The sequence below is a fragment of the Neopsephotus bourkii genome, unplaced genomic scaffold (genome assembly GCF_033783945.1).
Source record: "Neopsephotus bourkii isolate Nb327-2 ecotype Australia unplaced genomic scaffold, CSIRO-AGI_Nbou_v1 NB_463, whole genome shotgun sequence".
In the NCBI taxonomy this organism is placed as follows: Eukaryota; Metazoa; Chordata; class Aves; order Psittaciformes; family Psittacidae; genus Neopsephotus; species Neopsephotus bourkii.
The window spans coordinates 369,587-397,238 of NW_026900965.1; the positions used below are offsets into that span (position 1 = coordinate 369,587).

The following is a 27,652-nucleotide window of genomic DNA, read 5'->3' on the forward strand; positions in this document are numbered from 1 at the left end:
GCAGCCACAGCTTCTCTGGGCACCCTGACCCTAACCCTAACCGTCACCACCCTCAGAGGGAAGAACTTTTGCCTAATATATAATCTCAAATCTCCCCTCTGGCAGGTTAAAGCCATTCTTGTTTGTCCTGTCCCTACAGGCCTTTGCCCAAAGACTCTCTCCAGGTTTCCTGTGTGACCGCTTTAGGTACTGGTCCTCCCATCTCTTCAGAAGTTACAAGTTTTGGTTTAATGAGTCTGACCTTACTTGCCCTAACTCTGGAAATGAAAGTCACAGTTGCAGCAGTACCAACAAGTCCTGGTGCTCACCACCGTCAGGTGCTCACCCTGGTCCCACCCTGCGGGACCAGGGCAATCCCGGCCACCCGTTTTGCCCCGTCCCAGAGGGGCTTGTGCAACCTCCGGGCGATCTGGCCCAGAGCCACCTCCCCTGGGCCCCTCGTAATGCCCGGCCCAGCTGGCGGGGATTTCTCAGCAGCAGCCCAGGAGGGTTTCCATCTGCCTGTCCGAACAGAGCTGCGGCTCCACCATGAGCCTTGGGGCTGCGGCTCCCGGGGAGACAGGTGAGGACACCCGCAGTGAGTGGGTGAGAAGAGCTCCGTGGGGAGGGTTGAGGGCACCCGGGCCGGGGAAGGTACGGGCGGGCAGCCCCGGTGCCGACCACGCGGTGCCTCCTGCGGCGCTCCGGGCCTGAACCGTGCAGGGCAGGGTAGGGCCGGCCCGACCCGGCCCGTGCTAGGGGCAGCCCCGCGCGGTTCCGCTGTGGGAGCGGGGCGGGCCCGGCAGCGCGGAAGTGCGGGAACGGCGGCGCCTTCCCCGGGCGCGGGGTGAGTGTGCGGCCGTGGCCCCGCCCCGCGCGGGGTGCTCGGGGAGCCGGAGCCCGCAGCCTGGCCCGCACGGAGGCCACCGTGCCCGGCCGCTGCCGCGCCGGGTGAGCGACCCTGCCGCCGGGCCCGAACCGGCCCCCGAGCTCCGGGCGCTGCCGTCCCGGCCGCCGCTGCCGCTTCCCCTGGAGAGGAGTCGCTGAGGAGCCGCCGGCGAAGCGATGCAGGAAGGTGAGCGGCAGCCTGGGAGCCAGCAGGCAGCGCGGCCTGAGCACTGACTCCGTTGGCCCTGCAGCGCGGAAAGTGCTTCCCCCCTTGCGCTTGGGCTTGGGAGATGACCCAAGAGTCCCGTGGCAGCCCCAGGGCACGGAAGGCCGCGCATCCCTTGTTTTCCAAATGCCCTGTCGTCCTGGGGTGGTTGCTGGGACCCCTCTTGCAGCCCATAGAGCCTGGCCAGTGGTGGGAGGAAGGCCCTGATGAATGCTGGGTTGTTTCCACCCCTGCACACTGTTTCTCCACAGCCATTGTGATCACCGAGCAGCCAGTATCCGTCTCCGTCCCCTTGGGATACTCCTTCACCCTGCGGTGCAGAGCCGAGGGACAGACATTGCTGCAATACCAATGGTTTTGTCAGTACCAGGTAATGGTGGGAACAGAGGTAGCCCTGGTGTGGCATCAGGCTGGGTCCCTGCCCACTGATGGAACTGGCCCTCTGTGGGGAGACCTGGTGCGAACAGGGAAGCTAGGAGAGGGGGGAAAGGATACATGTGCATGACAAGGGCCTCTGCCCCTCATAATATCATAGAATCACCAAATGCTTTGGCTTGAAGGGACCTTAAAGCTCCTCCAGTTCCAAACCCCTGCCACAGGCAGGGACCCCTTCCACTGGAGCAGCTTGCTCCGGACCCTTGTGTCCAACCTGGCCTTGAACACTGCCAGGGATGGGGCAGCCACAGCTTCTCTGGGCACCCTGTGCCAGCGCCTCAGCACCCTCACAGGGAAGAGCTTCTGCCTAAGAGCTCAGCTCAGTCTCCCCTCGGGCAGGTTCAAGCCATTCCCCTTGGCCTGTCCCCACAGGCCCTTGTCCCAAGCCCCTCTCCAGGTTTCCTGCAGCCCCTTTAGGCACTGGAGCTGCTCTAAGGTCTCCCCTTCAGGAGCCTTCTCTTCTCCAGGCTGCCCCAGCCCAGCTCTCTCAGCCTGGCTCCAGAGCAGAGCTGCTCCAGCCCTCGCAGCAGCTCCATGGCCTCCTCTGGCCTCGCTCCAACAGCTCCAGGTCCCTCTTGTGCTGCTGCCCCAGAGCTGGATCAGGGCTGCAGGGGGGGCCTCCCCAGAGCCCAGCAGAGGGGCAGGATCCCTTCCCTGAACTAGTGCTCATGCTCTGGGGGTGCAGCCCAGCACACGGGAGGGTTCTGGACTCATGTGTGCACTCACAGACAGGTTATGGGGAGCTTCTCCTCACCTAAAACCTTCAAGTTCTCCTCAGGGCTGCTGTCAGTCCTGTCTTCTCCGGCCTGTGTCTGTGCTGGGGCTTGCCTGATCCAGAGTCAGGACCCTTCAGTTAGCCTTATTTAACTTCATGAGGTTCCCATGAGCGCATCTTTCAAGCCTGTTCAGGTCCCTCTGCATCACATCCCTTCACTCCAGTGTGTCAACAGCTTGGTGTTGTCAGCAAACTTGCTGAGCATGCACTCAGTCCCACTGTCCATGTTGCTGACAAAGAAGTTAAACAGTGCTGGGTGGGATGTGCATTGAAAAAGCTCCTTCTGTCACATCCCTGCAGCTGGAGGAGGGGAGGATTTCCACTTTCCCTGGTCTTACAAGGTGCCTGCTGGTGTCTTCTGCTACCAGCAATGAAGGAGACTTGCTGCCTACCACCTGTGTTTTCCCTTTAGTCTGTCTGCAACCAAATTCCTGGTGCTACCAAGCAAGACTTGCCCATCACTGCACAACAGACCCAACTCTACACCTGCAGAGTCAACGACCTCTACAAAAATGCCGTCTTCTCTGATTGGGTGAAGGTGGAGGTCCATCACTGTGTTGCCAGAGGTATGAGCATGTCTTGTAGCTTTCCCACATTTTATGCTTTGCCCACCCTTGGAGAGTGATCGTGTGCAGTTCCCAGGGCAGCATGTCCTCCCAGCTCAAAAATCCCAATACAGAAGCGTTAATTCAGGAACATGAGCCTGCAGGCCTAACCCGGACCTCTGTGCCCATTCTCTGGGTGATTCAGGTCCCTGTCATGGTCTGCATAACCTCAGCTGTAGGTACCTGCTCCTCTTTCCTAGAGTTATACTGGGTGTTCGCCTGTTTGCTCTTGACAGTGGTACTGGACAAGGCAATATGGCTATTTCAGAGCTGAGCAAAAATAACTCCAGGTGTGGTTGATGTCAGCATGTTGACTTTGTGCCATTGGCAGGGAAGGGCAAGCATCAAGTTTGGGAAGCCAGAGGCAGGGTTTTGGTGTGTCATTTACTATTATGGGTGTCACTCTCCAGGATTCCCTGCTCCCAAAGCAGAAGGGTGCAGTGGTGATGCTGCAGTCACAGCCATCCTGTGGTTCCTCTTGGAGTGGGTGGAAAAGCTTGCTTTTTCCGGCAGTGTGCACAGGTTCTTGTACAGAGAGAAAAAATGACCCCTGTTTCCTGTCTTTGCGGAGGGAGGACCAATTCTGTGTCGCTGCTTCACAGGACTGCCCCCTTGGCTCTGGCAAGGAGAACCAGTCATTGTCCTCAACCCCACTGAGCAGAGGGTGGATGTGGGTAAGCCGCTACAGCTGCAGTGTGCTGCCATGGGGGTCCCAGCCCCCAGCTACCAGTGGTACCAGAATGGAAACCTTCTAGAAAACCAGAAGAAAAAAAAACTCTGGGTAATGTTGTCTTGGGGTAGTTCAGACACTTGGGCTGCTGAGGTGGGTGATAGGAGAAACTCGTTGCTGGGTGGTGGGCATGGGAGAGCCTTAGAAACCTTGGAGAGGCTGTTGAAAATTGTGTCATTGTCATCCTGGACATGACAGTGTCAGTCCTTAAGCCTGGCTTGCATCTCCCTGGCAATCTCGGGCATGTTTTGATCTGTGTGATATGTGGATGCCAGCAGAAAACAGTGTCTCGTTGCCTGTCTTTCCAGTCCCTCCAGCCCTCTCCAGCCTCATGCTCAGCAGTTTTTCCCTGCTGCCTTGCAGGGTTGTGGGAGAGCACTCCATGTATCACCCCAGTTGCTTTGGTAGCTGACTGAAGGCCTCCAGGTGAAGAGGGAATATGTTTTATGGGCTTCTTTCAAAGCTGCAGATGTTTCTCCAAGACGTAACCCATTCATAGATGTGTCACGGGCTCTTGGCAGGTTTCTCATTACTTTTTGCAGCAGTGGCACGTGAACAGCTGTTGCATGTTAGCTCAGGGACTGTGGACTGATGCAGCTGCAGGCGTACTGCCTGCCTGCAGGAGAACTAGAAGGAAAAGTGGCTAGTCGTCGCAGAAAAGAGTCAGGAACACAGCAAAAATTGTGGCTTTATTTTGGGTTACTGGCTGAATGCAACAATGCTGTCTTCTTGAAGCAAGAAAGGCAGATTTCCTTGTGGGGCATCACGTGAAGGATAATGAAGACAAGAGATCCAATCTCTTCTCAGGCATAATAGATGATATTAGGGGACAGTGGTCTCAGATTGCGCTTTTCCCAGGCAAGTTCAGGCTGGGGATTAGAAAGGGGTTCTTCATTTGGAGGTGGGTGGTGCTGCTTGAGTCAGAAAGGCAAAAAGATGTCCATCCTTGGGGGTTTTCAGTATTTAACTAGACAAAATCATGGCCAACCTGACTCGGTGGTGGCTTTCTGAGTAGGAACCTGGGCTGGAGAACCACATAGGTCCTCACCAGCTGGTACTGCTGTGATTATTGTCAACGTCAAGAGAGATGCATAATTGTTGAAAACTTGCCAGAAGAGAGCTATGATCAGAAACCTAGAAAATGTTACCCAAAAGGAAAACCAGGCAACCTTCTGATTTTGGCCACACACTATCCTCCTAGTGTGGCTCCTGAGGCAGAATATGGCTATGACACAGAGTTTTGAGGCTGCTGAATAAAGAAGGGAAATCAATTGGACAGGGGATTCTTGCGCTCTACAAGCTGGGGTCAGCAGCCGACCTTAGCATAGAAACGTAGAACCATAATGCTTTGTGTTGGAAAGGACCTTAAGATCATCTAGTTCCAACACCCCTGCAATGGGCAGGGACACCTTCGCCTAGACCAGTGTGCTCAAGGCGCTGTCCAGCCTGGCCTTGAATACCTCTGGGGCCACTGAACTTCCTAGAAAAGAAGTCATGGGAAACCTTAGCTTTGTGAGGCAAGGAATGAAGAATAAAGACTTTTCATTCCAGGAACACAGGTGCCTTTGGCAGATACCGTCAGGGGGCTGTAAACTTTCACCATAAATAATGTAATTTAACTTTTGATCTGTCTAGATCTCCCATGCAAAGGTCAGTGACTCTGGCACATACCTCTGCTGTGCCTCCAATAGCCACGGCGAGCACTGGACCAATGCAGTGGATATTCACGTAGGTGAGCAGAGCCAACCCACGTCTGCTTTGCTGCAAATCACCTTCTAGCATAAAAAGTAATTGGAGGGCAGAAGGGAGATTAGTGGTCTTGTCTGGAAGCGCTGAACTGATGAACAGGGAGCCCAGTGCTGGTGTGTTACCCTGTGGCTCAATCAGTGCAGGGGGAAGCTGGGCTCCAGGGGATGGGATTAGGGGAAGTAGGATGCATGGCTTTGTTACTTGCATCTTCCCCTGGCGTGGATGGATCTTGCACGCTTTTATTAACACTAACAAGTTTAAAATAGCACTTCTGCAGGGAGACAAAGGTGTGGCACTTCAGAGTAGGGATGCAACAGGGAGCTCTGCAAGAGAACTGGAGTGTCCTGGCAGTGCTGTGGCAGCTGTCAAGGAAAGAGCCTGCAGAGTACAGTTTCACACCCTGGATATACTGGATAAAATGATCTCAGCAGAGCTGTGCAAGCCCTGCTGAGCAGCAAGCACAGGCATCTGTCACACTGTGATAAATAGAATTCTTTGATAACAGAGTTCAGAGGCAGTAAGGGAAGCGGCGTCTGTAACAGAAAAAAGCCAAAAGCCAGTGGTCCACTCTCCTGTGGTGTAGGATGCTCCTGGGTCCTGCAGTGTGTCACAGACCTGACATCTGAGGGTAGGTTGAGCACTCTCGGATTCTCATGTAGTTTTCTTGCCTTGCCAAGGTGTTGATTTAATGGCTCCTCGGCCAAATTGCAGCAGGCTCCTATGCTAAAACTCATTTACAGCCTTGCTGAGATGAAGCAATGCACTCAGACACACAGAGATGGAGAGGATGTTGTTATTTTAGTAAGGTTCAGCTCCTTTGGGCTCACAGCCCAGGCTTGATGCTGCATGAGCTAAGAGGGAGAAGATGGGTCCCCAGAGCCTTCAGCATGCTCCACCTTCGGTGTGTGAAGCCTGCTTTGGCCCTCTGCCCTGCTGTGGGACAGGAATAATATGGGCTAACTTTAGTGGCTCCTTACTCCATCTAGAGATTCTATGCCATAAGCTTCTCATGTCACCTTTTAGGCTGGCTTTAAAATTGCTCCAGAGTGTAAACTGGCCCTGTATAGCTAGAGAGTACTCTCCTTGCCTCCTCACAGATGGCAAAACAGCATCGAGGGAGGACAGGCAGTGAGAAGGGTGCACTGGACTGGGATGGGTTCAAGATGCTACAGCTGCGTAGCTTTACCATGTGACAGTCAGCTCTGTTGGAGGCAGGAAAGGATGAATGTCTTTCCAGGCAACCCTGGTGCATTTAGCAACACTGGTTTGGGTACTAAACTCTTCCAGACCTGAGTTTTAGGCAGTTAAAAATATGCCCTTGATTTCTTCTTTTTGAGCAGTAGGGCTTTAGGGTTTTCTCGTGGGCTGGATTATATTTTGAAATTTAAATGGGAAAAGCTGGAGCTGTTGGGTAATGATGATTTTAAGAAACTGGGCAAGGGAACTTGTGGAGGTCATGAAAGTGAGTCGCATTTAGGGTGGCTTTTCTAAACTGGAACTGCTAAAATTTTGTCTTGATCAAAAGCAAACAGGTGGCTTCCCCTGCACCGGCTGCTTGTGGGGAGAACTCTCTGTTTCCCAGCTTATGCTGAGCCTTAGTTACTGTGTTGCCTTTGCTTTCCCTGCAGTGAGCGGGTGGGCAACTCATCCGGGGAAGCGCGGCAGCCCCAGCAGGGCTGGTGCAAGTAGCACAGACCTGCTGATGGGTTCAAGCTTCTCCGTGCTGCTCTCTTTCCCCTGGCCTGCCTCTTCTCCAAGCTTTGCTTCCCAGCTGCTCAAGATTTCATACATCGGGCAGGATTCCATACATCCTTCTAAAATCACCAGACCCATGTTTTTAAGGTTAGCAATCGGGCGCGAGGAGTGTTGCTTGTGTGGATGCTTCATGCTATATGATCCAGCTTTGCATTGCTGGGGGATGTTGGAACAGGTTTCAGACTTGTGGGAGTTGGCACTGGGGTACTGGGTACAGGCTTATCATTTCTTCTGTCTTTTCCAGGTACATGTCACTCTGAAAAGTTTTTTGGTGAGTCCTGTCATCTTCCTGAGCAATTCTTCCCCTAATTAGAAGTCAGGCTTCAGGGTAGAAGGGAGGACAAGGCATAGGAATGTTTTTCCTGCAGATATCACTTCAAGCCTCTATGCCCACCTTGTCATGGGCTCTATGCTTCTGGGATCAGAACTGCAAGGCACAGAATGAGTCACATCCCAAGTCCTGATCAGTTTCCACAAGTGGAGTAAGATTATTCCTAATGAGTAACCCAATCTTCACATCTGTGCCTACCAAAGCGAGTTTAAAAGTATTGTTCACATGACACCTTTTCTCTTCCTTGCAATACCTCCTTGGAGCAGGGAAAAACTCCTTGCTCCCACCACTGCTGAGTACCATAAATTTGTTTTTTTCCTACAGTGGAAGGTGGGGATAAAATGAAAGCAAGGATCTTGGGGTTTCTCTCTTTCAGCCTCTTGGGGAAAGGACCTTCTACCCTGGCTCAGTGCATCTGTGCACTGCTGGCATGCAAGACCTCTGGTTATGGTAGGGTAGCTGCTGAATAGCCTCAGTAGTGTGAATCCTCCTGCGCTCCTGGGATTTTGGTTGTTAAGTGAAAACTTTCCAAGTCTCTTGCAAACTGATGATTTGTGTATTTTGTGAGTGTTCAGAGAGCCAAAGGCTTTCTGCATGGTGCTTCAGGCTTATAGCAACATAGGGGCTGTCCTTCCTGCCTACATGTAAGAAAAGATTTCCTGTGTTCTGACTCCAACAGGAGGAGGTGAGACCTTGTCTCCTGCTGAGCATTTACAGCTTTGTCACTTGGTGTTTCTTTTAGCTACAGGCAAGATAGCACTTTTAGTGGGCAACAACCACTACCAGCATCATCCCAACCTCATGGCTCCCGTCATGGATGTGTTTGAGCTGAGTCTCCTTCTGGAGCAGCTGGGCTTCCAGGTTGTCTCCCTTCTGGATCTGAACAAGACTGAGATGGAGGCAGCAGTCAGTCGGTTCCTGGAGCTCCTGGGAAAAGGAGTCTATGGTAAGGCAAAGCCAGCCCAGTACCTGCCAGTGCTGAGCAGGCAGCAGCTGATGTGCAGTTAGTAGGGGTAGAGGACAGGGGGGAGGAGGGATTTGGCAATTTTGTGAACAGCTGTTGAATTAAAAAAGAGGAAATTGAACTTTCCTTTGGGGGATATGGGGGCAAGGGATACCTGCAGCATAGCCTGCAGTGATGCCAGGCTTTTAGGGATCCAGAACTTCTGATGATGAATGGGAGAAAGTGTTTTGATTTTGATGACAAAATTGAGGTTGACTATCAACTGCCCCCACCACTCTCCTTTGTGAGAGTGGGAGCTCCTTTTTAGTGGTGACTGCTACAGCTGACAATGATTTCCCTGTTTCTCTTTCCTGATGGTCTCATTTGGGACTTTGCTTTTTTTGCAGAAGAGCATTCCCAGCTGCAGCTGGCTTTGAACTTATTGCATGCTGTTCTCAGAGAGAAGCATTCCTCAAACACAAAACCAACTAGCAGATCTTCTGGGTCTTAAAGCAGATGTTCAGATGTGGTGGTGAAAGTAGTTTCTTTGGGGTTTCTGAAGTTCTCTCAACCTGACAGATACCCTGAAAACACCTTGCAGGTGTAGGGTTTTTTTTAAATTCCAAACCAACATGCAAGGTATATCTTTACTGCCCTCCCAGTTGCATGGCATAGCAGGGCACTCGGTGAAGGTCAGTGTCCAGGTCCAACCCTGCGCTCAGCAGGAAGTTTGGAGGTTTTGCAGTGGACAAGGACAAAGCCCTGAGTGAAATGCTGCAAAGCCACCTTGTTCCTGGAAGCACTGACTCAGCCCAGGAGGCTGAGCTGGCGGGGAAGGGCAGAACATGGTTGTCACCACTCCAGCCGAGCACATCACCTGATGGCAGCATATTTCTGTGACTTCACTTGCAGCTTCCTCTTGCGGTTGCTCTCTAAAATCCATCTGTATCTTGGGCTTTACCTCCTCTCCCAGGCCAGAGACATCTCTGGTGGGCTTCTCTGCTTGTCCCATGGCACTGCCATTCCCAGTCTCTACTCATGTTGTGTGAAGACTGAATAGCATTTTATCCATGGCACTTCCCTTGTTTTCATAAGCATTTGACAGAAAAACTATTTGGAAATGGCAAACCTTTCATGCTGTCGTGCCTTATTTAAACTTCTAGTGCTTTTCTGCATTTGTGGCCACTGATCCTTCCTGGAAAACTGACTTTGTGCGCTGTAGGAAAAACACTAACAGCTGGGTTAGTGAACCTTGAAGCCTCAGGTGTTTGCTAGGCATAGCCTGCAAGTGCTTTTCTTTGGATGGTGGTTTTCTTTACAGCTTTCTAAGCTGAGTGGTCTACTATTATTTGGAGGCAGTGAACCCCCGCACAGGCTGATCCCAGCAGCATAGAATCATAGGATCATAGAATAGTTAGGGTTGGAAAGGACCTTAAGACCATCAAGTTCCAATTGAGGACTCCTGCTGTAATTGGTGGCATCCAGACTTAATGGTGAGGCATAGGGTCAGTCTGCCTGCTGACTGCCCCTGGGTTTCAGCATCTGAAGTGCGATGCCTCTCACCGTGATGCTTCTTCCAACATTTCTCCAGCTGTTTTCCTTACATAAAATATAAAGAACCAGGTGAAGCACAAATCACTTAAATTAACTTGTCTTAGTAATAAAAACACACATTAGGAAAAAGCTAACAACTTCTAAACTGTGTATTTTTCAAGGCACTAACTCCAGGATAAACATCAAGATCTGACTGAGAGGTTTAGGATTCATGTAACTCGTACACAGGGCAGATAGTGGTGAGAGAGCAGCTTCAGAAACAACCTAAGCAGCCTGTTAAAACTAAAAAGCCCCCCAGGGGCATGTGTGATAGCCAGTCTTGAAGGTCCATGTATGTATGTCAGACAAGCACCTGCAGAGAGGCATTCCAGTGCTTCTGCCTTTTTTTTCCAGTTCAAGGACCTTGGAGGTGCCATCTCCTGTGTAGCCATCACCAAGGCTGAAGTCAGGAGAGCTTTGTTTAGACATTCAAGTGAAACAGGGAATTGGGAGGAGAGGGCTGACTAGTGAAAGACTGTCACTGTGCTGAAGTGAGAGGCTCTGGTCTCACATGTCTCACACAGACACCTCTCAGCATGCCCAAGGAGTGAGGCTGGCTGGCTTCTGAGGTTTAACTCCAGCTGGGGCATTCATACATCTTTTTGCTGAAGCAGATCAGAACTAGCTACATGATTAGTGTTTGAGCATGGTGCATATTGTTGCTTCTAGCTATTTGTTTAGCTTCAGGATGCTGGTAAGAGCTGAAGATGTGTCTGTCCTCCCTAGGGCCCTTTGGGTGGCTGCCCTCCCTTGCATGTCCTTACTGACCTGTCTGTGATTTGCACTTGTACAGCGATTGGTAAGAAGGGACTTTGGAGTTATCACCGCAAGGTTAGGGTTGGTTGTAGCTCTCCTTATCAGGTCAAGACTTCCAGGCATGGAGCCCTCCATTTATCTGCCTGCCTGTCCCAGGCTGCACCACTCTCCAGGGAGGTCTTTCCTTCTGTCAGACATGACCCTCCAAGGGTTGGTGTTCATTGCCCCATGTTGTTTGGTCAACTCTGACACAAGAGTTGGGCTTAACTGCTCCTCCAGGAGCTGTTAGACCTTCCTCTGCCTCCATGTCTCCAGCCCAGCTCAGTTCCTTCACTCTCTCCTCACAGGCCCTGGATATCTTGTAGCCTCTTCTCTACAAGAAGCCAACATCTTTGTAGCCTCTGATGGCCTTTTTCCAGCTTCTCCACCCTTCTCTTGAACTGAAGTCCCTAAAACTGGGCACTGGATCTAAGCAGCATCTCCTGGGGCCAAGGAGAGTGGTGACAGCTTCTCTGGAGATCCTGTGTCTGCTAGCATAGCCCTGTGCCCAGTGAATACTGGCTCATCTTCAGCATGGTTTCCACTGTGACTCCCAAGCCCTTATCTCTAGGCTTGCTGCTCAAGCATTACTCAGCCCCAGCCAAAATGCTACCTGGGTTTATCTGCCTCAGTGCAGGATTTTGCCACTGTTACCGAATTTGTTCTTAAATTTCTCAACCCCAGGGCAAAAGCTGGTTTCATTTTCAGGCACAGGAATATTGTTTAGCTGTGTATTTAAGGTGATCCAAAGGCTGCTCTAATTCACCGTATGGACGGAGTGGCTCATCTGACTGGTTTTCCTCCAGATCTCCTCTCAGAAGAGCTGCAGAGGATTTTTGAAGGCTGCAAACATTCCCCGAGTGGTCTCATCATGCAGCCTTCAGGCAAACATGAAATCTCCCTGGAATTTATTTGGAAGTCTTAAAAAGTCCGGAATCAAAAAAGTGCAATGAGAACAGAAAGCTGTGAGTGAAATACTAGGATATGATACTATATGCTGTCATGCCTTAATTAAGCTGCATGCTGAAGCTTCCTGTTTTATAAGCAGTGCCTGGAGCTTCCGTTTTTAAACTTGGTACTTGGAAGCTTGTCCCTGATCAGCAGTTTTGACCCACGAGATGTGGGAAGAACACTGAAATATTAGCTTGGAATAAAATACACTTTTCCTTCTCTAGTCCAGTCATTGACTTTCCTGTTCAGGAGGAGAGACGAGGTCCAGGAGAGATTTGCAAAGCTGCTCAGCTGATGTGAAACTTGTGTCATTTTGATTTGAACACAAATCTTTGTGGTTTATGTAGTGTGGGGAGCACTTGGCGGTACATTCAGGGTACACAACAAGGCTTCACAAGTTACAAGATTTAATGATTGATCATTCTTTGTGTTTTTTTCCATAATATTTCATTTTCTACCAAGTATCAGTGATGCTGCCTGGTAAGGGATGTCATCACCTTCCTTGCACATACAGCAGTGCTTGATAACTTGAGGGGCCAAACCTGAACTGCCTGCATCTGATTTTTGCAGAAGGGCCCCTGTTTTATACTTTTATAGTCTCAGCAGAGGTTTTGATCTGAAAGCTCTAAAAATATAAAACTTCTGCAAATCAGAGCCCTCCCTTCCTCTGGCTGATGATCCACAAGAAGAGGAACCCAAACCCTGTGGGCAGCTGTGAAGACAGCATTTGAGTAACTTTCCATCATCCCCTGAGAACAGAAACCAAAGATGACTTGAAGCCTTTTTTGGTGTAATATCATGCTTTCCATCCTCCATACAATGACATCATGCTTTCAGTCATTCAGCTCCTACCCCATTCAATGCATACCTTGCAGGATCAGAGATCAGAGTGAGTGCCTTGTAAACTACTAAGGCAGGAACCTTGGAGGGAAAAGAGAGGAGAGGTTACTCTGAAGTTTGGGCTTTGGCAGCAAATTTGACTAAGGAATTTCTCCTGAGAAGCTTGCCCCTTAGCCACTTGTTCCCATTTATGACCTCTCATTTTTTACTGTCCCTCAGTTGTGGTAGTTTGCATCTCTTTGCAGAGCTATTTTTAACCTGTTCCAGTTCCCCAAGTTGGCTTTCACCCTTACTCCCAAGCAGTGGCATCAGTGCTGGGAAGGGGTAGTTGGCCACTAGACAGCTTTCATTCAAGAACCTGCAGCCCGTGTAGGAATCCCTATGCAGCAGGAATGCCCTTCGACAAACACATGGGTTGGACAGAAGCACTAGCTTGGGCTGTGCCAGGCTCCTTAGCGCTGGCTTTCCAAGCTGGATGTCCCTGTGTTGCCATCTCTTGTGAAGGCAGAAACCTTTTTGAAGAGTTGTGCTTAAGAGTAAAACTCAAAACCAAAATTCTTGTTGGGTATTGGTCTTTCCACCAATATTTGGATAAGCCTGACTCCTCATCAGCCTTACAGGGCTGGTGTCTGGTCTGAAGTTCTTGAAGCATGTGGTCCATGAGTTCCGGTCATCTGGAGATCAAGTCTGTCTAATTTTTCACGAGCTTCTAGGTGTGTAAATACAGGCAGACATTTTAAATCTGGAGAGTGTTTCCCATCACCTAATCCACTGCTAGTCTCTTTTCCAAAACTAGTAAGCTGACAAACGTCTTATTTAAAAGCCTGTTAAGGTATATTTCATATTGATAAAATACTTTGTTGTAACTATTCTATGATTCTTGCCAAGAGATGATGATTAACCAAGACTTTGTCCAAAGGTGGCCTTCACCCTGGCATTCCTGAGAACATGGAGTTCTCTTTAGTCCACCTTTCTAATGATTATCAGTGGAGGAATACCAATTAAAGTTCACCTTTTGAAGGAAAAGCATCCTACCACCCTGGAACTTACTATTATCCTTCCCCATTTACTGCATTTCTCCTCCTGTTTGCATTCTCTCCTTGGTTTTCCCCTCAGTGCTACCTAGATGCTGAGTTTGGGTGTTGTAGCACAAATGGTTATGGAAATGGGTAAACCCAGTGACTTTGGTGCTGAAGACCACAAGTGCAGGAGAGCCCCTCAGAGCTGCTTTTATCTCTGCTGAAGGGAACAGACTAGAAAAAGCCAAATTTGTGAGGTCGGTTTCAGAGGTGCCCCCTGCAGCAGTATCCCTTCAGGACAGGAGGTGGGACATGGCTGTGCAGAGCTAGTTACAGACCTGGAGGTTCACACCATGACTCATCCTCCTCTCTCCCTGTTACCAGCTATATTCTACTATGCTGGGCATGGGTATGAACATTTGGGGAGGAACTACATGGTCCCAGTTGATGCTCCACAGCCCTATGCCCCTGAGAACTGCATCAGCGTGCAGAGGATCCTCCAGAGGATGCAGCAGCAGCAGACGGCCCTGAACCTCATCCTGCTGGACACCTGCAGGAAATGGTAGGTTGCTTTTCCCCCTTCCTCACCTGCAATGAGCAGAGCATGGCATTGTGAGGAGTCAGGGGAGACAGCCCCCACTTCAGCAGTGGGCTTCTACACAACTATGTGGGGTGGTCCCTTGGATTGCTGGGACTGCGTCCTCTGTTGTGCTGCTGAGCCCAGTTTGTCAGGTTGTAAAATCAGCAAGACTGTCAGTTCTTGCAGGATGTCCTGGGAAGACCAGTCTTCCCAGATGCTGAAATCATCAGATGCTGCCTGAGAGAAGGGGGTGGAGACACTCTTATGATTTTTTGGGGTGAAAAAGCCTATCAAAACCAGACAAGTTGTCTAAAGCCTGTGGAGGGATGGGTCTCCCCTTACACAGATTGTTGGCATAGGGTTTGTCCTTTTGTGCTTCAACCCCCTGCACTGAACCACCCGACCCAGCAGGCTTGTACCAGCATCTTGCTGACCTCATACTTTCATGTTGCATGTTGCCCACATGCTCAGGCTCTCTTCTCCTGGCTCCGTTTCAGTTAACATCTCAGTGAAAAGAGTGCAGCATGATGGGGAAAATATTTTAAGTTGTGGTACTTGGTTTTTACTGGCCTTAGATGCTTCTGAAGTGCTCATGTTGTAATGTGGGACCCAGGCTGCTGCATTTTTCCTCTCAGATCATCATTTTTCCTCTGTCTGTGGAAAGCTCATCATTCTCCCTTTGCCTGCAGCTTCTGGGCTGCAGGAAATTACTACTTGTCCGTTTTCAGCAGAGGTAGGTGGACTATTCCAGTAGAAGCTGTTATTAGTCCATTTATTTCAATCTCCTGAGGCAGATTTACAAGTCAGAAAAGACCTGGAGATCAAATGTAGAAATTTCCCTCTTCCTTCTGTGGTTCCTGTACTAAGAACCGTAAGGATGACAGGGATTTTGATACCGTTGCCCTGAAAGAGCTCCCAGCCCCTGGAAAGTTGCTAAATCTTAGATGCCTTTTAGCTGGAGAGGTGGGAATGCTCACTTTAAATAGCTTATACACTGGCTGCCACAGCGCTGAGTTGCTAGTGTCACTGGAGCTTGATGTTCTCTGATACCTGCCCCTGAATGCCCCACAGTGAAGCATCCCCTTTCTTCCTTCTTGCTCACCACTGCTGCTGACATGTTGCTTCCCTGCACTATCAAGTGCCTCTGTGGCACATGTGGCAGCAACTTGCTGCTCTCCCCAGCATGACACCAGGCAGGGGATGTCTTGCAGCCAAGTAGGAGCACTTGGCTTTCATGGATGCACTGGTGGAACTTGGCTAGTATGCCTCTTGTAGCTCATGTGAGTGCAGTGTGTGATGGAGAGATAGTGTGGTGACAATGGAGTCTGCACAGGGCTTGCTAACACAGTGACCATCTATAAAATAGCTTTTGAGCTGATGTCGCTTTTCTTGGCATTGCTAGTGGTTTCTGTGCTCAGTGGAGCCCTAATGACGTGTTGGGAAAAGGATGCAGCATGAGAACCACTGTGATATTAGGCATTGTTGTGAGGCTGTTTTTCCTCACCTAAGCTTCATACTTCTTTCCTCCCCTTCCCCACAGCAAGCGCAGCACACAGTGCAGTAGGCGTTATCACCGGGCTTGTGGGGATTGCTGTAGAAGCTCTCTCCTGAGCTCATTTTTCTTGGGAAGTTGCTGTTCCAGCTCAACAAAGCATTTGGATTTCAGAGCTGCATGTGTTTACACTGCTCTGTAAAACAAGGCTCCTGGGGCCTTCTTTCCCAATGCCCTTTTGGTTGGACTGGTACTGCAAATCTGTTGACAGTCCAGTCAGCTATGCATGAACTGGGAGGAGCTGTGTCTGTGCTAAGAGGATCTCACCCGGAATATCTCTTCATCCCATATGTTGGCATCAGAAATGCCAAGGCCATGAGAAACACAACCCTCTTTGCCAAGTTGTAGCAGATGGTCAGCTTCAGCAGAGAAGGAGCTAGGAACACTGAGCCTGTGTGTAGCCTTATACAGTTATATGCTGATTCTGGGTGAATGCGATTGCCTCTTCCAGGAATTCCCCAACTTATGAGGGTTTCTAGCATATGCCACTTGGGACAGAAGGAGGACACAATCTCCTAACTGGGATGCAGATAAGAAACAGATTGCATCAGATGCACGGTGTAACTTAGACTGGTTTTGGGTCTGGAGCAGGAGGGATGCTGCCGCCTTCTCCAGTGTCAGGTCGCAGTCTGGAAATGGCACTGCTGAAGCTCGCTTTCTGCTGGGCAGGATCACAGCCAGCATTTCTGCTGCAGGCACTAGCTGGCCTCGCTGAAGCCGTGGATGCCTGCTGGTGCAGGTTTGCCTCAGCTCTTGTCTGCAGCTTTGGGTAGATGTCCCCAGCATGGGGACAACGGGTGCTTGGCTTATTTTGGGATCCCATGTCATATTTCTCCTTGGACCTGGAATCCCGGATTTCTGCATTCATTTAGGAGCAGACAAATCTCTCTGCTCAGTGTTCATATTTAGAAGCATATCTTCTTTCCCACATTTTCTCTTCTGATCGTCTTTAAAGAACTTACACAAGCCAGATGAATGTTGCTATTAAACATCACCAGACTGCACCACCAGAACTGGTAATGTGCTGGCTGCTGGCAACACAACCATCCCTTCTGCTCTCCTTAGCATGCCAGCTTCACCCCTGAGAAACTGTGCTGGAATTGAATAACAGAGAATAATGCCACCTCTGTGCCTGGCTCTTATTCCTGTGTGACTGAGAACAGTTCCAAGTCACTGGTGTAAACTGGAGGCAGCCAGTCCCTATTCTGTTCAGTTTGGCTGCAGTCAGATGGGCAAGGCATGTCCATTATGTGCAACCATAATATCTTTCTTGGTGGAAACCAGAACCACCTTAGAGATATACCTCATTTTGGAAATAACAGGTTCTGAGCTCATTGAGCTGCATCTAGACAAGGGTTCTGGAACCAGGTTTGGGTTCTGAGACCTGGGTGTGTATCCTGATCCCATCTCTCAGTGAGATCTAGAGGTGCATCAGCTGTAGCTGGGGCAGGTGTGTGCGTGGTCTGGAAGGGAACTGTGGGACACCCCAGATCCCCGGGACAGGTGGTTGAGCTGTAGCCATGCAATGTGCACACCTCTGACTTCTTTATGGACAGTCGTCCCTTGGGCAACAGGGAACCCGTGTGTTCTCTGCACTGTTGTGCTGCCTGGGCTTGTTACAAACCAGCCTCAGGAAGGAGGAGGCATGATTGTATCCACAGCCCAGGCTCACTTGCCAGGCAGGGAGCAGTTCACCAGTGCAGACAGATCAAAGCTAGCCCTATCTACTCACTTCCCCATGGTTGTGTTCTCTGTGGGTTGATCTTACTGCCATCTGTAGGAGATGGACTTGGTGGAGCTTAGGGGTTTTGTCCCCTCCAGGCACATGCTGATGGCCGTCCTTGACACTGACTAGTGCCTTTGTCTGCTCTTTCAGGTACAACTCTGAGTGTGCCCTTTCACAGGTACAGCCACTAGAACCCTGGGGCAATACTATTTATGGATATGCCACGTAAGTATTGGCAAATGTGGTTTGGCAAGCCCATGCCACAACATAGAACCAAGTGCTGGCACAGCCATATCTTCTGGCATCCTTTTGTGCATGGTGGCTTTGAAGACTTGAGAGGGCTTTTCTGATGTTTCCTCTGGCTCTCACCCTCCACCTCTAGCATTTGCTGTTCAGGCAATTCTATCCTTCTTCCTGTCATCATTAGTGGCAGCCTGTGCATCAGTTACAGGTTATGCATGAAGATGGCATCAGCTCCTGTCGTCTGTCCTTCCAAGCCTGAGCCTGATGCCCAAGGCACATGTGCTCTGAGATCACCTGAAGCCTTCTGAGATGATCAGTGTTGCTTACTGCTCTAGTGCCAATTCTGCTGGCTTTTCAACTACTGACACTCCCCTAGGTTGGCAAAAGAAGCTTTACTGTCCTCTGTGTACTTCCCACCCTCTCCTGGGCCAAAACCAAGCACTTTGTGTCATTGTTTGGGAAGCCAAGCTGGACTCAGCTGACAGAGTCTGGATAGAGTCAGCAAGCCCTGCCTCAGGCCAGGGCTTCATGCCCCTTGCAGAAATGTGAAGACAATTCCTTACTCTTCCAGGTGTGAAGATGCAGAAGCCTATGAGTTGCAGGATGGGGAGTTCAGCTCTGGGATCTTCATGAAATACCTGAAGAAACACATTCTGCAAGAGAAGAAGGTTACACACATGCTGGAGGATGTGCTAGAAGGTAAGGGATGAGCTAGAAACCACTTGCTTCATTAGCAGGGGTGAGAATTGATAGCAGCCCCCCCATCCCAGCCAGTCATCCCTCCCTAAAAACCAAACTGCAGGCCATGTCCCATGTGAGCTTTTAGTAAACTGGCAGCAGTACAAAGATGTTAACGTAAGGTATGAAAGCTAATGAGATAAATAAGGAACCTGGAGTGACCTTTGCACCTTCAAACTCTGTCCCCCAGACATTGGCCAGGATCCTTTGGTTACTGGGAAGCAGGTGATGGAGATCAAGCATACTCTGAAGGAAGCCCGGTCCCTGACGGATCCGATCTGTCCCTTGGGAGCCCGGGCCGAGCGCTGGGGGCACAGCCATGGTGAGCCATGCACGATGCAGGGAGGGCTACCAGGTGGGGGTGAGGAGAGGGTTGGGGGTCTCTGTGCCCCTCAGGGACACTGATGTTCATGGAGTTGTTGGCAGGATGCTCCAAGACCCCTCTTGTCTTTCCCTTCCAGAACTGCTGAGCAAGCGGGTGACCTTCCCCTGCGGGGCACGGGTGGAGCTGCGCTTCCACCGACTCTTCTCCAACCTAATCTGTGTGTGCGCCAAGCTGCAGCACTCCCCAGCCCACATCGCCGATACCCGCCTCCTGCTCTGCCGGCCCACCGTGAGTCCTCCCTTCCCTGGATTCCCTATGGGCTCCTTTCCTCAGAGTGGAGTTGGGAGGGTGGCAAGGGTGAGCCCAAGGGGTCCTGAGGGCTGAGAAAGGCTGAACCCCCTTGGAAACAAATCCCCTCCTCTGCTACCTCTGATGCAAATAATCCAAACTGCAAACACCTTTTTGAGTGCTCCTTCCATGCATCAGTACCCTGCAGACTGTCTGCCTTGCTCTTAATGCATCACCAAAAGGATTTTGTGGCAGTTTTGATGCCTTTAACCAGTTACCCTTGGACTGGTTTCTGATCTGCCCAATTAAATTACTGCATTTAATCTGATTGAGGTGAAGAGCCTTTCTGTTTTCTGTGTTTGGAAGCAGATCTGGCTTTTTGTATCATAGCACCACAGAGTCGTTTGGGTTGGAAGAGACCTTAAAGCTCCTCCAGTTCCAACCCCCTGCCACAGGCAGGGACACCTTCCACTAGAGCAGCTTGCTCTAAGCCCCGTTCAGCCTGGCCTTGAACACTGCCAGGGATGAGGCAGCCACAGCTTCACTTCTTCTGGATCATGCCTTCTTAGCCCACTGTGCTAATACATCTTAATGCAACAATATATTTCTTCCCTCTTGAGGTTTACCAGCTTCCTTGCACCCCTTCTCACACCTTTCCTAACAGACCAAGTAACCAGTGTGGCTTTTCTGGTGATACCCATGTCACCTCTAAGGATTTAATTTGTAGCTCCTTTTTGCTAACCATCTTTCTCCTTTTCTGTAGTCCTTTTGCTGAAGCATAGTGTGACTGTGGTGGATTTTTTGGACCTTGTTTCTCATGGAGGGGCATTGCCCCTCAGTACTTTGTGGTCACTGATTCAGCGCAGTGCGTCCAGGAGGTTTGGAGCCTGAGCCTGCCCATTAAGGAGCCAGAGCATCGTTTCCTGCTGTGAGCTCCTTAACCATGCATGAAAACCCTGTGTGTGCGCGCGCACTTGTGTCTGCATGTGTTTGTGTGCATCCACACCACATCAGCAATAGCTGGGAAAGGGACACCCAGCTGCTTGCTCCTGCGTTCAGAGCTGTCTCAAGACATGGTCCAGGCCTGGGGAAGAGTGGCTGGGAAGATGCTTAGTGAAAAATGAGCTGGAGGTGATGACTGACAGAGCTGAACATGAGCAGCTTGTGCCCAGGCAGCCAAGAAGCCACAAGCATCCTGGCTTGTATCAGCACCAGTGTGGCAGCAGGGCCAGGGCAGTGCTTGTCCCCCTGCACTGAGCACTGGTGAGGCCACACCTCGAATCCTGTGTTCAGTTCTGGGCCCCTTGCTATAAGAGAGACATTGAAGTGCTGGGGGAGCAGGACCTGAAGCACAAGTGTGATGGGGAACAGCTGAGGGACCTGGGGGGTTCAGTCTGGAGAAGAGAAGGCTCAAGGGAGACCTTATCGCTCTCTAAAACCGCCTGAAAGGAGGTTTTAGTGAGGTAGGGTTAGTCTCTTCTCCCAAGTAATGAGTAATAGGACCAGAGGAAACAGCCTCAAGCTGCATCAGGGGAGGTTTAGACAGAAGACTAGGAACAATTCCTGCCCTAGAGGTGCTCAGGCATTGGAACAGGCTGCCCAGGGCTGGGCTGCAGTCACCGTCCCTGCAAGTGTTCACACAGCGTGGAGACAAGGTCCTTAATGACGTAGTTTAGTGGTGGCCTTGACAGTGCTGGGGAACAGTTGGACTTGATGATCTTAAAGGTCTTTTCCAACCTTGTTGATTCTGTGATTGTAAGAGGGATTGGCGAGACCAAAAAGGGACCTCGATATAGCCATGGCAGTAGCATCCTGTCAGGGTCTGACTGGAGAAAACCCCAGTGTTGGACCTGTTTCGTTTGTGATCCTAAGAATGAAATTAAGACGCAAACAAGGTCAAGTACCACAATTGATCAGTTGGTTTATTACAAAAAGACAATTATTATAAAAAAGGAAATTACTGTCAAAAAAAGGAGATAGTGATGGGACAGATAGGAAAAAAGATAGAAATGAAGCAAGAATTCAGGGTGCAAAAAGAGAGTCTCCACTGTGGGTCCAGCGGGGGTCCATAGTTGGTATCAGAAGTGGTAGGAGTCCTCCATCATCTGTAGTCAGTATCAGAGCAGTGTCCCCAAGAATCCATAGTAGTCATCAGAGGTGGATGTCCTCATGAAGGTGTCCTCGTGGAGGTGTCCTTGTGGAGTTGTCCTCATGGAGAGTGCCCTCATGGAGGATGTCGCAGTGGAGGATGTCCTCATGGTGGTGTCTTTCCTGGTGATTACCTTTTCCTCCTTTTATTTTGAGTTGGGGGTAGTACGTCTGTTCTTAATGTCACCATTCCTGGTGGACCAGTTTCCCTGGCCTTGCAGCCAGCTCTTAAGTGTCTGCAGCGTTTCTTGGGATAATGGGCAGCAATTCCTCACACCAGTCCTCAAGATAATGAACAGAAGAATCTTACCTCAGCTCCTCCCACTCATCTCTCAGATAATGGACATTGGGGTCAACTCTTCCCACCCAGCTCTGAGACAATGGTCGATGGAATCTCATGTCACCTTCTCATACCGACCTTAGAGACAGTGGACAGTGGAGTCTGATTTCAGTTCAGTCCCTCACAGATCCCCATTCCTCCGCAGCGGTGCTGGCTCACACTGACCTCCAGTGGTGTCTGTTGACGTGGCAGCACATCCTCCCATTGCAGTGAATCGCAATTCAACTGCCTCACGTTAGACATCCACAGCAAGGACACCCACTGCCCTGTGGGGCCACAGGGAGATGCACGGGCATCTGCAGGAGGGCACCTGGCTCCTGTCAGGATCTGGGCAAGCTGTCTGCATCCTCACTGTGCCAGCCTCCTATTAGATGCTAAGGGGAGCTGGGGGGCTGTCTGTGCCACACGTGCAAGGCTGAGATGCAGGAGCTGAGGCTGAAGGCAAACAAAACACGGCTAGATCTGAGGTATAGGCTGTAATCCCTGGCAGTGAACTGAGGGTGCTGTTTGTTTCGGGAAATGGTAGTTTTCCCAGCATTTGCCACATTCTGCTTATCAAAGTGAGTTAAGCAGAGAGCCTGGGCTTGCTGTAGGGCTTGTCAGAGATAATGATGATGAGAGCTTATAGAATTGATCCATTTTCTTTAGCTGCCCAATGGCAGTGTTCTATCCCATCCCGTGTCTTGCCTGGCTTGCATTTTTACTTGACAAGCACTGTCTTCAGGGAGAGAGGCTGCTCTAGGACATACATACAAAGGAATAATGCTGAGCCAAGATGTTCCCATTTCTTTGCTCTGTACTGTTTAAATGCTTATTTTTAAAACTTTTATGTTGGATCTGCTCATTTTTAAGTCACTTGATCTGGAGCTGTTTGGCCTAATGGCCTCTCCAGTTATGCTTTCCCATTTAGAATACGTGAAACTCTGGGCCAGCCAGAACTCTGGCCTTGTCACTTCCTGGGAATTCTCTTCATTAAAGGACACATTCCACCTGGGGGGAAATTTTTATAAATAATTATGAATTGGCTAAATAATTAATTTAAAAAATCTTTTTCTCCATTTCCTAAATCCTACACAGCCAGAAATGATAAAGGAGACTAATGGAAGAGAAGACCTACCTGCATGCAATTAGATTCTGAAAGCACAGGAGGCTACTGAGGCTGGGAATATAGTAGAGGGGAAGATACTTGTGGATAATGAGTTACTGGCACCTACTTTGAACCTCATATGTCAGGGCTTTAATTGACCCCTCAAGATTAGGTTGCTCCTTGCCCAGGTGAATGTCTTAAAGGTGTTTCTGTGTGACATGGCCCTCTAGAGGCAGGAGGTCAAGCAGAGCTGGTGAACATTAAAGGTCCACCTGAGGAGCAAGAAGTCAGCCAAAGGTGGCAGGAGGCCTGTGTGGCCTTGCAGGGGGCTCTAACTGAGCTCACACATGAAAAGGAGGTGTACAAGGGATAGAAGCAAGGGCAAGTGGTGGAGGAGGACTATAGAGACGTGGCCCAGCACATAGGCGTTGGGTTAGGGAAGCCAAAGCCCATCTGGAGCTGAATCTGGTGGCAACAAGAACGGCTTCTACAAGTACATCAGCAGCAAAGGGAAAGCAAAAGAAAGTATGGCCCCACTGCTAAACAGGTCAGGGTATTTTGGATGTTCAGTGCATGGGACTAGATTCATCCCACTCAGGGAGGCTTTGTGGTTCAGAGCATCTAAACTTCCTGATGCTACTTGGCTTTTCCTGGTTTAACTTGGGTTGGGATATTGTTCTATCTATGCTAGTCATGTCTGTAGTACACCAGGCAGTTCTTAAGCTGAAAAAAAGGGTGGTCCAACCTCAAGGGGCTCAAAATTGCAGAGCAATAAGCAGATGTCTAGAAAAGTCCAGTGCATTAGCACAGATCTGAGCACTCCTGTCCTGCTAGTTGAAATCCAACTGCAATGTTAATCACTGAAGATTCAGTGTCTGCAAAGGCTGCTAACACAATTGCAAAAGCAGGCACTTAGCATCTGTGCCTGCAAGGAGACAAAGGGAATGTGGCTCTGACAGGCTGATGGATCCCTGGAGGAGCCACTCTTGGAGAGGTCACAGGAATGAGGATGCCCCAGGGGAAGTCAGGACTGCAGAAATCAACAGACACATGGGAAACAGCAGTGAGGCAACTACAGAGAAGGCTGGGGGAGGGTGCTTACAGCATCATCATAGATGGGGATGAAAGGGGAATAATAGTGGGGTGACTATGAGGAGGGCTTCTGGCCATGAATGATTCTCTTTCTAGTAATTAGGTTGTCATGGGTATTACAAGTCTAGCAGGGTTCAAAAATAACTTTGTCACCTTCATAGGAGTCCGTGAAAGCTATTGAAAACATAGACTCCACCTTTGGCTCAGAAAGTCACTGATTTTTCCATGGCAGGAGGCTGGCATGGTAGGTTCACGTGGGCAAGGCTGGCAGCATGCACATCCCATCTCTCCTGAAGCATGTGCTGGAGAATGGATCTAGCTGGATGCAGCAGGGCCACTCTACTCGTTTTTGCAGTCTTCCTGCCAAAGCCCTGCAGTAGTGGCATCCAGGCAGTTCTGGTTTATGCCTCTCTCTGCTCTCCAGGTTTAGTTTAACCTGGCTGTTGGGCTCAGCATAGTGGTGATGGCATCAAGGTAGCTGGGAGCCAGGTGCCTGATGCAACAAGACAGGGAAGGAGAGGGCAGTGGTCACTTGCAGAAGTTGCGATGCTCCTGTTTCAGGCACAGTTCAGGCTGTTGGAGGGAACAATGAGGCTTCCTGGCAAGGAGAGCTGCTCCATCCCCATGTGAGCTGTGTTCTCCTCTCACTGGCATACCTGTCTCCCTTTCTGCCAGCTCCATTCAGTGCCCTGATCTTCCCTAAGCTCCCTCCAGTTTATATTTCCATTAATGAGTTGCCAAGTGCGGAGATGGGATTTGGCTTTGCTTTGTACAGAGATAAATGGTATTTCTTCAGCCTGCCTCCAGTGCAATTTCGATCAGCAATGGTGTTTACTCCTGTTCAGCCAGCCTTTCAAGCAGGGAAGGACCCTGATGCTGCAGATCCCAGCCAGCATTTGGGATCCAACGTTTTACTTTCTACCCTCAATATTATCTTAGCCAAAGGCAGCAGTTCTGGGAGGGTCTGTAAAGGCTTCTCTGACCCCTGCCCCTGCAGTGTTCTGACAGCCTCCTTCATCAGCGTGCCCAGTGCAGCTTCTGACAATAGCAAGAATATTTTGCAAGGGTCAAACCCTCCTCGCGCACCACTGGCGTTGTCTGTGGCTGCAGGGAGCCTTACCGGGCTGCTCCACTCCCACACCCAGAGCCATGCCAGGACATCCTAGTGCTGGCCGAGTCAGGGCAGCAGGATCACACCGTGTTAGTTGCCAGAGCCAGCTGGCAGAGGTAAGTGCCGTCTTATGGAAAGGACTGGTGGACTGTGGGCTGTCACCCATCCTGGAGTGCTCAAATCCAAAGCAAGATGCTATTTCATAAGGCCCTGATTCCCTTGTCCCTTCTTGTGCTATTAGCAGCTCTAATATATGATCATTACTGAAGAGTATCCGATAGAGATGAGGCTGTTTTGAATGATTTTGAGTAATTCCCCAAGAATTGACAGTTCTGCAGCTGGTAGGGGGCTAACTCAGCACCCACTGCAACTCCCCTTCTCCAGCTATGTCTTTGGAATACTTTCTTCCTCTTCCAATTATGATAGTGGATGTTGCTGCTTTCTGTTCTGCTGGAAACCCTATTATTACCATAGATTTCCCAGTAAATGACTCATGGGACATTTAGCTAGGTCTTCCCACTGATAAACACAAGGTGAGTGTGTAAAAGCTCTGCATTTCTGTTTCTTGCACTCTGTCGTACTTCCACCAGCGTGTACAACATTTCCACCAGCCAAAGTGCCAAGGGCACAGGCCAACCCTGGCACTGCTTTGTGCCGAGAAGCAGCATGTTTGATGGGCAGTTGCGCTTCCATGCCCAGGCTGATGCTGAAACTTCCTTATGTTTCTTCTTGTTTTCCTGACACAGGAGATGGACAGTGTGGCCATCCAGAAAGAGAGCCACTGGGACCAAGTCAAGTCTCTGCTCTCCTCTGTGTACAAGCAGGAGGAGCTGGACTGTGTCTTCCAGCTCTGTGGACTACAGAAAATTCAGGTAGAGAGCTGCCAGGTGCAAATATCTGTGGTTCTCCTGCACCCTCACATAACTTGTACTCCCCATCCCCACTAACTCAAGCTGGATGTGCCCCTCCGTGTGTCTTGTGAGTCTGCGTGGACAATGCCTGGCATGCTTCTGTTAGTGCAACATCCAGATCGATGTTACAGGGGCTTGTTCATCTTCCAAGGTACAAACCCCATCTTCTTTCCCTTGGTTTGCTCTGTTTTTCTGTGCTGCCCAGCCATGGAGTCTGTTCTTACCGGTATCAACCGTGGGGAGATAAGACTAGCCCAAATCTTCTGGATGAAGGATGTCTCACTAGGCTGTGTGCTTGCTCACAGACTGGCCAGGATCTCAAGCAGCGGGAGGGATTATCCCCTGCTATCAGGGTGACAATACCAAGCATGACCCAAGCTATGCCTGTTTGGCACACTTCAGAAGTTCCTCAAACTATTTAAAGCCCATGAGAGAGGCGGAATTGCTAGACCCCTGGCTTGTCTCTTCCAGCAGATTCTCTCTCCCCAAATAGCAGTGAGCACCTAGTTTCTCATCTGATTTCTTTTTCGCTCTAGCACCCAGGCAGTGGATCTTGCCAGCTGCTCATCTGCTCTGCTCCATGCAGACTCCCACCAAACATTGCTTTTGAGCTGCTGCCTGGATCTGCCTACAATGAGCTCCATTTGCTGAGTGCGTGATGTGCCTTGGTATATGGCAGCTCTTACAGTCCTTGATTGTTCCTGGAGCTCTTTTTCTGAACCTTCCCAAGCATTCAGCATTGCTTCTAAGTGCAGATGGGAGACCTGGACCATGCATTGCCTGCTAAAATCTTCTTGCTCTATTATACATCTCCCTGCTTTATACAGCCAGGCATCTGAGGTACGGCCCATGCTCGGGTTCATGGCCAGGGGTTTGTCTGCTATGGATATGGTTATTTTCTGATTTTGTCATCTTTATAAAAGTCTAAAATAGTCCTAGGCTGCAAACAGATCCCTGCAGGGTGCTGCTGTTTAAAACCGTTGGCTTTTACTGTGCAATGTGTGTTCTGTCCCTTCCCTTGCATGCTTTCCTCTTGCATGTGCAGTAGTCCTTTGCCATGGTCAGGACAGATGTTGTGCCATTCTTTGCATGGGTGCAGTCCCCCTCTAATCCTGCTTCCTGTGCCAGTGTCTCAGAGGTGATGCTCTCAGTGACAGTGCCCTGATGGGGGTGATGAGATGTCCAAGTGAGGTGGTTTGATTTCAGGAGAAGTTCTGAAATCAAGGAACCGTGTCCAAATGCGACAGCTTGTTTTCTCTGGCAGTAGCATTGCTCCATCATGCCACAGCATGGGGCTGTGAGCCTGCAGACCAGCCAGCCAAGTCTGGCATTTCTGTTGACAGTAGCAAAAGCAAAAAACCTTTGCTTCAAGTCTTAGTCTCCAATTCACACTGCAACATTTGCTCTCACCTTCCAGACAGATGTGGTCCTGCAGTTGGATTTGCATTACACCCAGCTGAGCACAAAGCAGAGGATTTGTGAAAGCCTGCAGACAACCCTCCAGAAATCTCTGCTAGGGCAGTTTTTCAGCCACATGAATTACTCACAGCCAAACTACTGGAGACCTCCTGCCTGTGCAGGTGGTGTGTGCCTCCGGGACGCAGTGGCGCTGAGCATGGATCTGAAGGGACAAGCATCAGTGAGGACAGGCTTTGGCCACAGCTTGCCCAGCAGCAACCCCTCCAACTCCAGCAGTGAGCCAGAGGAGAATGATGAGAGTGACCTGAACGACCTCTGCTCAGCATTGCTGCGGGCTGGCCCAAGGCAGGGCTGCCCCTGACCCCATGGGCTGACATGCCCAACCTTAGGAGCTATTTTTAATAGAGATAACAGTTATTTGAGTGCTAAATAATGAATCAATCAGAGGGAGAATTCCAGTCTTGGCAACTGCCCTGTC

At 50.1% G+C, this 27,652-nt stretch overlaps 1 protein-coding gene across 4 annotated transcripts; it reads left to right on the forward strand.

Annotated features, from left to right (window-relative positions):
• The first annotated feature begins 976 nt into the window (after positions 1-976).
• On the forward strand, positions 977-27,652 carry LOC133210465 (mucosa-associated lymphoid tissue lymphoma translocation protein 1-like). 4 transcript variants are annotated; one of them, XM_061349855.1, is made up of 14 exons: positions 977-1,054; positions 1,345-1,463; positions 2,716-2,869; positions 3,511-3,731; positions 5,274-5,370; positions 7,387-7,413; positions 8,216-8,419; positions 13,999-14,176; positions 17,623-17,697; positions 18,287-18,414; positions 18,644-18,775; positions 18,915-19,066; positions 25,591-25,716; positions 27,173-27,652. In XM_061349855.1, exons 1-14 carry the CDS (start codon positions 1,045-1,047, stop codon positions 27,533-27,535), a joined length of 1,986 nt encoding a protein of 661 aa, XP_061205839.1. In that variant the 5' UTR covers positions 977-1,044; the 3' UTR covers positions 27,536-27,652. The 4 variants fall into 4 exon arrangements, with proteins under 4 accessions (XP_061205839.1, XP_061205840.1, XP_061205842.1 ...); XM_061349856.1 differs by having other exon boundaries at positions 3,511-3,689; XM_061349858.1 differs by lacking the exon at positions 25,591-25,716.

Excerpts from the sequence above, each read along its gene's own strand:
- LOC133210465 (XM_061349855.1), top strand. Across the intron at positions 7,414-8,215 it reads TCACTCTGAAAAGTTTTTTG|CTACAGGCAAGATAGCACTT; the intron begins GTGAGTCCTGTC and ends TGTTTCTTTTAG. Across the intron at positions 8,420-13,998 it reads CCTGGGAAAAGGAGTCTATG|CTATATTCTACTATGCTGGG; the intron begins GTAAGGCAAAGC and ends CCCTGTTACCAG.